This window comes from Melopsittacus undulatus, chromosome 9, assembly GCF_012275295.1.
Source record: "Melopsittacus undulatus isolate bMelUnd1 chromosome 9, bMelUnd1.mat.Z, whole genome shotgun sequence".
NCBI classification, from domain to species: Eukaryota; Metazoa; Chordata; class Aves; order Psittaciformes; family Psittaculidae; genus Melopsittacus; species Melopsittacus undulatus.
In genome coordinates this window covers 20,890,985-20,905,661 of record NC_047535.1, presented here as the reverse complement: position 1 = coordinate 20,905,661, position 14,677 = coordinate 20,890,985, and the positions used below count along the sequence as shown (strand labels likewise).

Sequence of the window (14,677 nt, the reverse complement as noted above, 5' to 3'; positions counted from 1 at the left end):
ACTTTTCAGGGCTTTCAGTCACCATTTTTTTAGTGAACAAACAGTATGAATCAGTGTTAATATCTATGGTTTTCTGTATGTGAGAGATGAGTATTACTGTTTAACAGCTGCAGTAACTTGGAAGCAATATTTCTGATACCAGTTTCCATTGCAAGATACGGTTTCACCTTGCACAAGACCACAGAGAAGAAATATCAACTTCATCTGCTGGAAAACAGTTCATGCATATGTAAGCTCCACCAAACCCAGGAAATCTTGCAAAGATGGATGAGCATGTCTTACTATACTGCACAACAAAAACAATAATGAAGATTGAATTCAGGCTATGGAGACAAAAGCAAATGCAACTATTTGTCAGAGAGTTCACACTGCAGCAATACGGAAAACCATGTCACACAGACTTTCAAAATAGTGATAGGCTTGAAACTTAGGCAAAAAAGAACATTTCGTATCTGAAATATAATACCAAACAATAATAAGGCAATGCACCATTATAAATATGCACAATAGATATTTGGCATCCATGCAGTAATTTAAACTTATTTAGAGTAGTTATTCTCAAAAGATGTTAATATGAATAACTTGTATAAAGCCATGTGTTCATGTGAGATGTATTCTGTTTTCCTTTAACCTACAAGCTGCTACAGCTTCTGATGTTTCAGAGGACAGTAATGAAGGTTTGTAATAACTTGCAGTGTAGATGAATGTTAGTAGTGGCTTTTTAAAAAGAAAAATAATTTTTAAATATTTAGCTCCTTTTTAATAAAGTAAGTGTGATTTTCAGTGTTGCCTGGTCAATAACACTTTGAAAACCAAATTCCGCATTAATATTTTGATAACTCTTCAGAAGTTTTGTATCACTTTAAATAGACTTCAGTTATCAAAAAGCCTGTCTCTCTATTCAAATTTTCTTTGCCATGAATTCCTTGGCATATCTTCTGAATAACTACTGCTACTTGTGCAGTTTACAGTTTAGTGACAATTTATACATTACATATATTTTTCAACAAAATTTCTTAAATTCGTTAATTTTTTAATTAAAACTTTTTCAGCTAGAAATTTATTTAGAAGCTGCATCTCCTGAGAACTCGATTCAGATAATAAAATTTATTTCTCATCATATATGTAAGGTATAAATGCCACAGTTATTGAATTCATCATAAACAGACTTTTTCTATAATTACACTTACTTTATTCAGTCTGGCTTTGACTTCTGAAATGGTAGAAATCAGTACCTATAACAGTGGTTTTAGTTGCTTCGATTAGAAAATACAGCCATTTCTAGAGATGCAGTATTAACATCAGCTTTTCAAATACCTGAATTTAGCACCACCTCTTCCATCAGAAGAAATGGATAAACATCGCCGTCGGTTTAATATGAGAATGCTGGTGCCTGGAAGACCAGTAAAAGATAGCACTGTACCACCACCTGTACCTGCAGAAAGACCCTTTTACAAAGAAAAGTTTATTCCTCCAGAACTCAGCATGTGGGACTACTTTATGGCAAAGGTAATTAAAAATGGAAAAAATAGGTTTATAAAAGCTTATTTCTTCTTACTAAATTTTAAATTATAAAACTAACATGAAAATTTTGAGTGCTTTTCAGAGTCTGCACAGAGTATTATCCTTGTAATAAAAGAGCCTGCGAGTCTATTACTCAACTTTCAAAATGTATCTCTGGCCGTTAAGAGATACTAACACTTTTCCCCTTGCCACTTGTGTTTTAGGGGAACTTATTTATCAGTTTAGTAGTATCTATGACAGTGATAACTGAAGTAAGAATTGAATATTGAGAGATCAGAAAATAGCTGTTATAGCAGACTTTTGTTCTGTATTGCAGCCATTTCTTCCTCTGTCAGACAGTGGTGTTATATATGACTCCGATGAAAGCTTTCACAGTGATGAGGAGGAAGAGGAGGATGCTTTCCTCTCTGATACACAGATCCAGGAACACAAAGATGCCAATTCCTACAGGTTAGCAGAAATTACCACTATTTCAGAATAGTTACATCAGGTCCTTACCTTTGCTTCCAAATTAAAGAAAATACAGGTCCTCTGCACCACTCAGTTTAAGTCAAATAATTCTAGTACTGTGGGTAGACCTCTCTGTGGCAGTGGGATTACACAAGTGACAATTTCTCATCACAGTAACAGTTCTGAATTTATTTGCCTAAAAAAACAGGATTAGGAAGTCAAAAGTCAAAAAAATCTTCATTTTTAAGGCACAATGATCCAATTCAAACATGCATTTTAGCTTTTGAATGAGGAGCAGACACTTAAAAAGATTAAATATTGCAAGATAAAATGAAATAAAATGTATCACTTCATCATTATAAAAATGGAGAAAAATTATACTTCCTTTATGTGCTCTTCAAGTATCTTATTAGTCATTACAGCTATAATGTATAGGATTTGCGTCTTTCATATGTGTGATAATCTTTCTGTGTGAAAGCTTCTACCATGAGTACCAAACTCAGATAATGTCTTGTATTCATCATGATTTCATGGAGAATTACAGGAGGCATTTCAGGAAGCTTGTACTTATTCTCAGTCATACAGAGGATTGCACGTGCACACTCTTTTATCTGGGGGAAGAGTACAATAATCTGGGATTTGTAAAAGAGAGAAGGGGACACTGCTTGTTACAGTGAGGTGCCCTCACAGGCACCTCGAAGAATTGCATAGTTATATTTCTCTGTGTCTGGTAAACCTCAGTGAACAGCTATATTATTCTTCTAATCTGGATATTTTGTAGAAGGAGAAAAATGTTCTGGAGGTAACAGTGTTAATGTTTAATACAACCAAATCTATTCTTTTTATACAGCTGGGCTCTTCTGCATCTGACAATGGTAAAATTAGTTCTGCACAATATTAAGAACTTCTTTCCCATTGCTGGTCTGGAAATCGCTGGTACGCTAAATTCTGCTTTACATCTTAGTTTTCTGTATAAGTGGCTTTCTGTCAGACTTTGCTTTTTATTTTCATTTTTAAATACATTATTTTTACAACTGCAAATACATTTTCTTTCATTTTTTTAATGGTTGTATTATTCTGGGGACTTTTATACATACTGTAACTTCATTGATTTTTTTTTTTCCTCTAAGCCTTACTTTATTAATATTTCTGTTTAGATCTGCCTGTAACATCACCATTGGGCATTGCTGTAATAAAAAATTTGGAACACTGGGAACAGGTTCTTCAAGAGAGAATGGACCAGTTTGAAGGCCCACCACCAAACTACATCAATACTTATCCTAGTGACATTGTCGTAGGTGCAGGACCAGCCATTCTCCGCAATAAAGCAATGATTGAACCAGAAAACACACCATTCAAGTAAGCATTATTTTCAAGCAAAACCACATTCTTTGATCATACGAATATTAACAAGTATTTCCATCTAAACAGCCAAATAAAGGTTCTAGATAATGCTTTACAGAAACCACTTTCCCATGTTTCCTTGACCCTTCTTATAGAGCTGTCTCCTGCAGCAGCCTATATTTATTCTACTGCACCTTTCACAACTGCAGCAAGAAAAGAAAATAGGAAGAGCAGAACTTGAAGGACAAGAGCAATGGCTGCAATGGGAGGACCCTGTTCAGCCTCTTTTGCTATTCCTCCAGTAGCAGCTGTTTCCCACCTTACCTTAGCAGCAGAAGAAGATAGTTATATAGTACATGCGAGATGTCAGGAGGAAGACAGAAAGCAAGTTACAGTATAGAGCTTGTAATGCCAGTCCTCCTGTGTTTAGGTAAATGTCATGCTTGAAGGTATCAGTAAAGGTAGATAGTGAGCTGTGTTTTCAACTCAAACATAGCTTGCTTTTATCAGTATACTAAAACGCAGTTTTAAGTTTGTTCACTATAAATGACTTTGGATTCTTATGGTTAATACTGCTATAGGATTTTATTTTAGAAATCTTACAAACATACACAGCTTCTTTAGAAGCATTCGTCATCAAACATGAGGCAATGAATTTTATTGGTTCATGAGCTAAATATTTGTGAATTCTTTTGAATACTGAAAGAAATACATAAGGAAATTCTATAGGGCCAGCATAATTCCAGCATAAAAGCAGTTTTAGTAGAGTGCAAACACAGAATAAATGCAAGTCAGCCGATTAAAGTGTAGTACTTGGAAGTTCATAACATAGTATGTATTTAAAAAAAAATGTAAGAAAAAAAGGATCTCAATATTTGATTAAAGCAAATTAGATCTTAAACTTTGGTTGATTTTTTTTTTCTTCAGAATTTCATCTAAAGGCATTGAGTCTTTTTTTAGATTTTTTTTCTGTCCACCTGTAGTTACACTGAAGCTTTATCTTCCCACTGCCCTCCTTTTTTCCCCCCTTTCTTTTGTTCTATCCAGATCAAAGGATTATTCAGCACTTCCAGCAAAAAGACTCTGGCATTTTCTTGTGAAGCAAGAAATTCTTCAGGAGACTTTCATAAGATACATATTCACAAAGAAAAGAAAACAAAGTGAGGTAAACAAAGGATTTAACTTTTTTCTTAGGAGAAAAAAGAAAAACAAAACCCCCAAAACCAGCCAGACAAAAAACCCTTCAATTATAACTGTTCCTCAGTCTCCTCAGTATTTCTTTTTATTTTCCATTTTTGTTGGTATTTCAATTTCCTTTCATTTAGTAGTCTATGGATTTATTTTTTTTAATCAACATGACTGTCATGTTGCTTATTGAAATATCAACTAAACCAGATAATTTAGACAAGACATATCTCACCTTACATGTTTTTTGAATACTGTCCTCGTAAAGAAACAGAACATTATCAATAAGTAATAAGCAAATAAATTTGAGTATTCATATATTTTTTTGTGTGTCATATTGAAAAAGAGATCTAAATGAGCTATTGCTTTGTGTATATGTATATATGAATGAGTAATATATACATATAAAAATAATATTATATAGTAATATATAATACAGGTCTTTACAAATTGTACCAGTTACAACTGTAATGAGTTCTAACTGAAAATTTAAACCAACACATAACTACCATGGGATTAAGTATACTACTTATTATCTTTAAGAATTCCTGTAAGTATGGAGTTTGTGTGTGTATTACTCCTCCATTTATTTACTACATCATACATTTTATGTTCATCTAGGAGGCATTACCTTTTAACTGAGCTTGTTTAGATTCCTGTCTTAGTTTCTGTGCCTTTTATAAAAAGTTAAAAATACATTTGTCATCATTTACTGACAGAGTGGCCTTTAAAATCTAGTTTGGAATGTTTCATTCTTTTTTTATATTTGTTTGTGCATGTGTTTTGTGTTTGTGACTGTGTGATGTTATGTAGTCTGTAGAAGATCGTGTGGAGCAGGTCAAACAAAACTGCGTAGCAGAAGATCACAAAAACAAGGTAGTATCCCTTCTCCCAAACCTCTAGCACATTCTTAAAAGTTCTGTGGAACTGGCTTGTCTTTCTCTAATGTGACTAACAGAAGCTCTATGTTCTTTGTAGTCTGTGTGACAGGCTTTTAATCCGCGAATTAACTTCGGATGTCCTGATAATTGGGATGAGTGAACACCCTGTAAATAGCTTTGTGTTTCTTACACTCAAATAAAACTTTCAGCTTCTAGAACACTAAAGAGTATGAGAAGTCTGAAGTCTAGCTTCCTAAACAATGCTGAGGCCACTGAACTTTTCTTGCATGAATTTTGTTTAGATTTTTGCAGTCTGAGTGTACCACTACAGAATGGATTTTCATGCTAATTGCAATGTCTTACACATGTTTTGTAGGTTGAAGCAGATCTTGGCTACCCTGGTGGAAAAGCAAAAATCATTCACAAAGAGTCAGATATGATAATGGCATTTGCAGTTAATAAGGTAAGCCCTCAAATACTACAATAAGTGTAAAAAAATATCTTAATTGTAGTTAGTATAAACTTTCTCTTTGTGCTGCATAGGCAAACAGCAGTGAAATTGTTTTGGCATCTACACATGATGTTCAAGAACTTGATATTTCAGCTCTACTGGCTGCTCAGTCATTTATATGGATTGGGGAAGAATATGACAGAGAGTCTAAAAGGTAGGATTGCTTCTTTGTGCTTATATTAAGAGTACTGGTTTACTGCAAGGATGCATATATAATACCCGTGTAAGCACAACTGAGTCATAAAAAAAGCAGATTATTCTTCTTCACTAGGTTTCAGATTGCTTTATAAAGGAGTGAAGAAAGGCAAAAGAATAATTAATTACTGTCTTTGTTTTACAAATGGAAAAACTAAGGTATTGAGGGTTTTGAGTATTTTTTGGCATGTCTGCACAGTAAAGTCCTATGGTGCACGGGCTAATAAAGGAAGTGCTACCTTATAAACACTGCAGTTGCATCCTTGCAGTGTTGAGGCTAGTTGTAGTGGCTAATTCTAGTTGTATAATGCAATGGCCTGAATTACTGTCTCCTCCATTGCCATGCTGAGAAGTATACAAATATCAGCTGCACCAAGCACTCATCCTTACCATGCTCCATTTAACAGAATAGGTCTAATAAAGACATACAGGTCAGGAATATTCCAACAATATTGTTCTCAAAAGATCTTACATTTGTAACATCTGTCTACCACAGTTAGGACCATCTATTGAAGTTAAAACACGTATAGTTTTGGAACATGTGGAAAGCATTTGTACAATGTAAGTGCAGTAATTAATCAGTTTATAGTTCCATTATAATCACTTGTCTACCCACTTCCATTAAGCACTTGACAATGAGATAACCAAACAGTATTGGTAGAAAAGAAACACTTGTTTAAAGTGTAGCACTGCTTTTGTTTTACAGTTCTGATGATATTGACTTCCGTGGTTCTACCACAACACTAGCTCAGTCTTCTGCATCATCTTTTGGAGCAACTCAGATACAGCCTTCTTCATCTATGCCCTGGTTAGGCAGTGGTCAAACAAGCACTGGAGCTGGTGTGGTAAGTACTTCTGTTGCATGCAGCTCACGACTTACTTTTTTTAGTGTATTATTTAGTAGAGACCCCTAGTGTGCAGAAGTCATCATACTGTTAATTCAGTGTTGACATAAAGGGCTCACAATGATTAAGACCTGCCCCAAAAGAAGGCCAAACTAAACATTTTCTTGTTTATTGTGGCATAGAATTATTGTGACATAGAAAATGATGGGACAGTCAGGTTTTTCTTACGGGAACTTGGAGGTAAGACCTTTAGTTTCTGGAGACAAACAAACAACAAGGGCCAACTGAAACCAGAACAAGCCCAGACTTTAAATTCTTGCACTGGGACTAATATCAAAAGCATACACATCAGCATGTGCTAAAGTTCTTTGTATAATAGAAGATAACATTAATACTATTTGAGCTCTCATGTCTAAAAATGTTATGTCATGAACAGGCTTTAATTACTATACCGCCACTAAACATAATTAGATGCAAATAAATTTAGCTTAACAGGCTTTTTTAACTGGAGGAGACTCACCATGTAGGCGTATAAACAAAATTGAAGAGTGTGTTTGTGTCTTTTTCTCAAAATAATGTTAATTTTTATTTGTCTTATATGAAGCTTATTAAAAGAAATCTGAATAACGTCAAGAGAATGGCTTCACATCCAGTCCATCAGTATTGTAAGTGAATCATATTTACTAGTAAAGATTAGATAATTTTGTGTAAAATACTGTGGTATTAATGAATGAACATCTACCTTAATCTTAGATCTTACAGGAGCACAAGATGGTAGTGTTAGAATGTTTGAGTGGACAAGGCCACAGCAACTGGTATGCTTCCAGCAGGCTGGGAATGCCAGGGTTACAAGAATGTATTTCAATTCCCAGGGCAATAAAGTAAGTACAATATTTAGAATTTTTCTCTTTTCCCCCCCCCCCCTTTTTTTTCTTTTTTTTTTTGGGGGGGGGATTGTTTGTTTTTATTCTTAAGAAACATTTGATTGTGCTGTAGCCTCAAAAGCAGTTTTAACTGGTGATGCACCAAACTGTTAAGATGTCCTAAAATGATACCACAAATAGTGTAATTTTGTCTGCATATGGAAGCTTTGTAATAAATGCTGACCTTTATTCTCCTTTCTTTTCTGCCAGCTTTACACTGCTACCCTATATCCCATTTGCTGCATTTTCAGACTTTCTGTTCTACCTGTTCTGAGATCTGTATTCCTATGTGGTGACCTTTTTGAATTAAACATTAAAAAAGTATAATACTGAGCTTACATATTTTATAGAAGCAAACTTGTATCAGTCTAGGCATGGGTCTTCAAGAGTGCTTCACATTTTGCATTCTGGCCAAGACCAAGTTTTGACAATGCATTACCTAGGAGATACACATAATACAGTGTGTTAGTTTGAAGAATATAAATATATTCCAGTACAGGGGAGAGCAGAAGGAGAGCACACCATATGCTTTGGCCAGAAATGACTCCAAGGTATATGAGATGCAGAAAGCAGAGTGGCCAAAGAAAGAAACTGGGAGGAATATCCACATCTTCAGTTTTTCATGTTGCCTATTCGGTTATTTTAGTAGGTCTTGTCTGCATTTTTACTGTCTAACTATTTAACCTTGTTATAGTTAAAAGCCATAAAAAGTGTATTAAAGAACTTTGGGCATGATTGCAAGATAGCTATAAGGCAGTGAAGGTCAACATTTAGAAATAGCTGGAAACATAATGTATCTCCCAGCATATTTATTTCCAGGTAGCATAAAATCTCATTTAAACTTTTTTTAAAAAGATTAGTGGTTTGATTATATTTTGAGTCATTGCAATCTTAACAGCAATCAATTTTAAGCAAGAAACTGAGATGTACTTGTTCCCGGTGTTTCACTTTGAGGTTACTCAGGGAGGACTCATGAAACCTAACTAAAAAGAGAATATAAAAAATACTTCTAAATATTTCTAAAAAAACTTTAAGAATACTTGCAGATATAGAATATACTGTATAGCATATACACTATTATTTGCTATGCATTTTGCTTAATAAATATAACTCAGTCATTTTACCATTCATGATATGGTAGAGTCCTTCCATAACTGTTATCATGGTTTAATGGCTCGCTGTCATGCATCTTACTTCACTAAGCATTTTCAAGTAGAGATATGGAGGAATCATGCCTGTGTAAACCTTAGCATTTAACATTGGGATTTGAAAGATAAGCTTCCACACTTAAAAAGCCTCTATTTCCAGAAAAGATTTAGGTATGTAGGAGAGCATCAATCATTAAATAATCATTAAACAATTCACACTTGAACTCACTTGGTTTCTAAACTACATTTTTGTACCTAACAATCATTATTTAATATGATTTGGTGGCTTAGGTGTTTTTTTTCCTGGTCAGCTGTTTACTGTCAGGAAGTAAAAGCCCAGTAACCACTACATTGTGCTAATAAATCCAGTTTATTCCTTTCAGTGTGGTGTTGCTGATGGTGAAGGATTTCTAAGTATTTGGCAAGTAAACCAAACCACCTCAAATCCTAAACCCTATCTGGTAAGTACACAAAATTCTTTAATTTTTTTATTTTTTCTTTTTATAGAGGAAAGTTACATCTTTAAGACTTCAGATGGGCCCTGAGTGTAAGGTTTCACTGAGGTGTTTTGATTTTGCTGCTTTTTAATTAGCATATTTTAACAAAACAACTGTAGCATTTCAATGATAAGTCTTCGGAAAATTAATTCTACAATAACCATAAATGGCAATGTAATTACAAATACTACTTCAGCAATATTCTTGATTAAATTAAAAATTAGAGCCGACAGTAACAACCCAAGCCTTAGTAAAAATACACCCTTCGATGCTTTTCTCTGATGCTTAACACGAAGACCAGACCATGCTTACCTATGGTTATGGTGATACACTATATTCTGGATTTGTTACAGTTTACTTATTTAGTATCTTTGATTTTATACTGGATTTTTAAGCCATCAGTCTGTTCTCTAAGGCTTCAAACTCTGTTGCCCATCAATTTTTAAACTTTGTCTAAAAGACTGCTTGTGTTATGCTGTCAGTGACATCAGCCTGATAGTAACTTTTGATGTAGAACTGAACTGGTAAGATTGCATTTTTTTGTTCGTTTGTTTTGTTTTTATAGAGTTGGCAGTGCCACAGTAAAACCACAAGTGACTTTGCCTTTATAACCTCCTCAAGTCTAGTTGCTACATCGGGACAGTCCAGTGATAACAGGTGTGTTTAAAGAAACATTGAAGAATTTCACCAAATTTACCTACTTATCTCATTAACTTGCTAGCTCTTGTGCATTAATGTGTGGCTGACATCTTCTCTTAAGGCTCAGTGTTCTAAGCTTTGTTATATTTGAACTTACAGATCACTTCTTTGAACATACTCCTTCAGTTGCTGGTTTCCCAAATTCAATTTTTGTGAGGAGGGGTCAACAGCCAGTTTTTTCAAGGTGTATTCCAAATGCAGCTAGTCTGACATGATACTGTTGCTGGGGGGAAAAAATGTTCAGCAAAGATAAGATAATTCTTTTTCTCTGAAAAGAACAACTTCTATAATTTCTTGGTACAATTTAGGATTACACATTTTAAAGACAGAAAATATAGGTCCACTAAGAAGCATGAAAGAGCATAGAAAGAATTAAAGCTCTTAACTGTTTGTGCTCTCTGATGACTGCAGAGTCAAGGACTCCTTATTCAGTTCTGCCTTCTAGGCTTTGACATAAAATGTAAATGCTTTCTGAGTCATGTCACCCTATGAATCACTTAGCAACAAGCCATAATGACTTTTTCCCCCTCCCTCAGAAATGTGTGCTTCTGGGACAGTTTGGCTTCATCTGGTAACAATCTTATACATGGTAAGTAATGCAGTGAAAATTAAACCTCTACTATTTACTGTCTAAAGAAATAAAGTATGCATATGCATTTGGGCTAAGGAGGAAAATGTGCACAGGGGAACTGGTCTAAACGTGTATTGTACACTAATGCATGCACCAGAACTGGTACTGCTTAGTCTCCAGCATGATGTCCATCAGTTCTATATAAGAAAGTATGAAGAAAGAAGGTTATCCACAAAGCTGGTTTTGTGCCAATATTAATAAAGGCTGAAATATCTGAATACAGTCCTAAAAAAAAACCAACTAATAAGGCTGCTTTATTGAACACTTTCGTATATGCAGGCTGCCACTTAAAAGTGGCATTTCCTATATTCAGTACTCTGTTGTAGCACAAAGGAAAAGACAACTGTAGCTAACAGTAGAAGCAAATCCTTCTGTCTACTGTCTTTGTCTTTCAGCACTTGGATGGGAGTCTTAAAAAACTTTTGTGCCTATTTGACCAAGTTCAGTAATTTCATTTTTATGTAATGAACCAAAGCAAAATCCTATCCTGTTGCGCTATGAAAGAAAAATACATCCAAATCCAATATCCTGTGCTTTTAAAAGAGCAAGTTTGACCATCAACATCTGCAAATAACTTCATTACCTGAATAAGCAATAGGTGCATTCTGAGATTCATCTTGTAAAACCAGGAGATTGCACAGTTCAGCCTCACTTTAAAGAGATGTCTTAGTTCAGCTATATATATATATTTTTTTTTCTTTTTTCAACTTGGGAATTTAACTTAATCTGTGAAATTTTTATTTTCTCATTTGTTCTAAATCCAGATATGTGCCTATATTATAAAATGAATTAGACTTCATACTGTATTTTCTTGTGTATTAGATCTGCATAGCTCTTAGGAGAGCAACAAGCTGTCAGCTGATACGACATTACCTGCGTGAAGCAATGTACCTGTCAAGTTAGAAAATACTCAGATAACACTTTATAGAAGAAATGCATTTTAAGATCGAAAACTACTCACAATTTCAAATCTATTAATTTCTGACATCCTCCTTCTTCAGCCTTCACTTGTCATGATCATGGTGCCACAGTACTTCAGTATGCACCTAAACATCAACTGCTAATTTCTGGAGGTAGGAAGGGATACATCTGCATCTTTGACATCAGACAGAGGCAAATGCTTTACACCTTCCATGCACACGAGTCAGCTGTGAAGGCCCTTGCCCTGGACCCTTCTGAAGACTATTTTGTCACAGGCTCAGCAGAAGGCAACATGAAGGTAAGGTATTGGATGAGCCGAGTTGTATATAGTAGTTAGCTGAAGTAGTACACTGACACACATTGATGGGCATGCTGCAAATAGCCAGATGAATGCAGTAACAAAACAAACCCCCAAACCCACATTTGACACACAGGATGCTTGCTTTAATTTATAACATAAATTTAAATGTACTCATATCTTTCTAAAGCAAGTAGGTTTTGCTCTCCACTTAAACAGTCTTTTTTAAGTTGTGTGACTGATACTTAAGTGGATAAATCAAAGTGCATGACTCTGAAACCTTACCTTTATTTTTCTCAGTTAAAAATTGTCTGGTTTTGCCTTCGGCTACTTCTCCCTGCAGTACAGGGGGTGTTCAGTTACTCAACAGTGTGTGAAGTTTCTGTAACACCAGGTTCTGTTCAATCTTGGTGCTGGAGCCCAACGCAGCCCAACACAGCAGTAAAAAACAAAACCCAACAAAACAGAAAACTAGTCCCTGTTTTAAATGGCATATTTCCTGAATACTACAGGAAGAAAATACAAGAACACGGTAAAGAGAAGGAGAATACAGTTTCTCTCCTTTTAGCTGGACTGCATACTGTTTAGTGAGCGCTTTCTGTGCCTCTGTGCATTTACTGGGCTAGTCTTGATGAGGGCTTCTAAAACTTAGGACACAAGAGCAAACAGCTCAGCTCTGCTACCACTCTGCTTGCCTATTAGTTATGCAGCTTACTTTGTGCAGCATTCCATAGCAGAAAAGCATTCCCAGCTGCTGGAAAGCTGACACTAGTCATCTTGGATAAAAATGTAGCCTGTCCATTTCTGCAGCTTTCATGGGGAGAAGCTGGGAGGGACACTACTGACCAGGTAACACAAGGCAGCTTCACCCTGCCCAATAACCAGCTGGTCCATATTGAGGTAGCTTTCTGCTGTCTCACATTGCTTCATCAGGAGCCTCTCAAGACTCTAGGATTTGTAGTTGATGCTAACAGACAACAAAAAATACCATTTATCATTGCTGAGTAGCATTTAAACCAGCCAGGAATCTGAAATATCAAGGAAAAAATACAAATCCTAATTTTAATCTCCTTTTGTCATTTCTCATTCTTTTGATACAGGTGTGGAGACTGACTGGCTATAATTTAATTCATTCATTTAAAAATGAACATGCTAAGCAGTCCATTTTCAGGAACATTGGTGCTGGTGTCACCCAGATTGAAACTGTGCAAGGAAATCGTATTTTCTCCTGTGGAGCAGATGGCACACTGAAAATGAGGGTTCTTCCTCGTGCTTTCAATGTACCTTAAAGCATATCTGACACTCTGTAGCATCACGTAAGCTAATCCTGGTTTTATATAATGTCCCCTTAAATAGATAAAAACACAGTGATAAGCACTGTGGAAAGGAAACATTCTGTTTCTTTTCAAAGCAGTTGCTGCAGCATTAAGTATTACAGGGGAAAAAAGATTAAAAAAAAAAAAACTACAACAAAAAAAATCCAACCCACGACACTTTTACAACAGGTGTATTTTGAGTATGCCCATTAGGATCACTGGGGTGGAAATGCATGTACTGTATTGTAAAAGCAAAGAATTAAACCCAGTACAGTCAGTCACAGGCAGGGTTATTGCTTAGTAACCCACAAGCTGCATTTAGTGAGCGTATTGCAAAGATTCTGACAGTTGTCAGTCACTTCACAAGCACTGTGGCTCTACAAGTCAGTAAGCATTTCTGATGTGATTCTGGTTATTTTTATTACAGTTTTTCGCACTAATTGAAGCATGTGTACAACTTCTCATTGTAAAATAGTTTAGTTTTAATAAGAGTACGTGGTGTATTTTGATTTTTGCAAGAAAGTGTAATGGATGCAAATGCCGTGGAACATGTGCAATCAAGAACGTACTGTGAGACATATCATTTTATGCTGAGATTTTTTTTCCCTAGTGAATATTAATACAGAGTTGATACTGCAACTTGTACATCAACACATTTTTAAACACAATGTTTTTTAATTTGCACACTATTTTCCTTTCTTCCCCACAGCTATGTTTTCTATTGGACACTTGCCTTTACTTTAGAATGTATTGTAAGCACTAAATGTTTGTAGTGAAGACATCCATGATTCTGGTCAGCTTTTAGTTTTGAAATTCATTTGTCCTGAAAAATACTTCATTAAATGAAGCTGTTAAGAGAATACCAATGGAGCATACAATGCCACATTTCAGATGAATGTCAGGCTTTATGTGGCCAGCTAGTAAATAGTGAATAAAACTGGTAATTCAATTATTACCACAATATATTGTATAAACTATGCAGAGTTCAATATTGTTTGCTTGTAATATAACTAGCTACTGTTGTCAGATGTATTTTTCTGTTGTAAACAAAAAGTATGTTCTTAAGAGACTGGAACTGATGTCTGCGTATTTAAATGTTAACAAGTTGTCTTATTCCTCCAATGAAAATTTTAATGTCTGTGCTGTATTGTAAAATATACTAGAATAAAAAGCACCTTTCTCCCAAGGTGATTTTAAATTGCAGGCAGTGAAGTGCGAGAAGTATGAAAAGAAAGAAGAGTAAGTGTCACTGTTTAGTTTTCCCTTTGTAAGTTAAATAAATTACTTTTATTTCATGGAACAGTCCATT

The 14,677-nt window shown here is 35.1% G+C and overlaps 1 protein-coding gene across 5 annotated transcripts in view; it reads left to right on the top strand.

Moving 5' to 3' along the window:
- Positions 1-14,675, top strand: part of DMXL2 (Dmx like 2) — a 54,138-nt gene extending 39,463 nt beyond the window's left edge. For 3 of the 5 annotated variants that reach the window (XM_034066003.1, XM_005145886.4, XM_005145885.4), the window contains 15 exons: positions 1,328-1,509; positions 1,841-1,974; positions 2,825-2,910; positions 3,132-3,333; positions 4,366-4,483; positions 5,761-5,847; positions 5,928-6,049; positions 6,797-6,935; positions 7,540-7,600; positions 7,689-7,816; positions 9,390-9,467; positions 10,069-10,160; positions 10,739-10,791; positions 11,835-12,052; positions 13,153-14,675. In XM_034066003.1, coding sequence (XP_033921894.1) covers positions 1,328-1,509; positions 1,841-1,974; positions 2,825-2,910; positions 3,132-3,333; positions 4,366-4,483; positions 5,761-5,847; positions 5,928-6,049; positions 6,797-6,935; positions 7,540-7,600; positions 7,689-7,816; positions 9,390-9,467; positions 10,069-10,160; positions 10,739-10,791; positions 11,835-12,052; positions 13,153-13,341 — 1,889 coding nt within the window. In that variant the 3' untranslated portion in view covers positions 13,342-14,675. Of the gene's footprint in view, positions 1-1,327; positions 1,510-1,840; positions 1,975-2,824; positions 2,911-3,131; positions 3,334-4,365; positions 4,484-5,316; positions 5,380-5,760; positions 5,848-5,927; positions 6,050-6,796; positions 6,936-7,539; positions 7,601-7,688; positions 7,817-9,389; positions 9,468-10,068; positions 10,161-10,738; positions 10,792-11,834; positions 12,053-13,152 lie in introns of all 5 variants that reach the window. The other 2 variants (XM_034066001.1, XM_034066002.1) reach the window with 2 other exon arrangements.
- Positions 14,676-14,677: the final 2 nt, after the last annotated feature.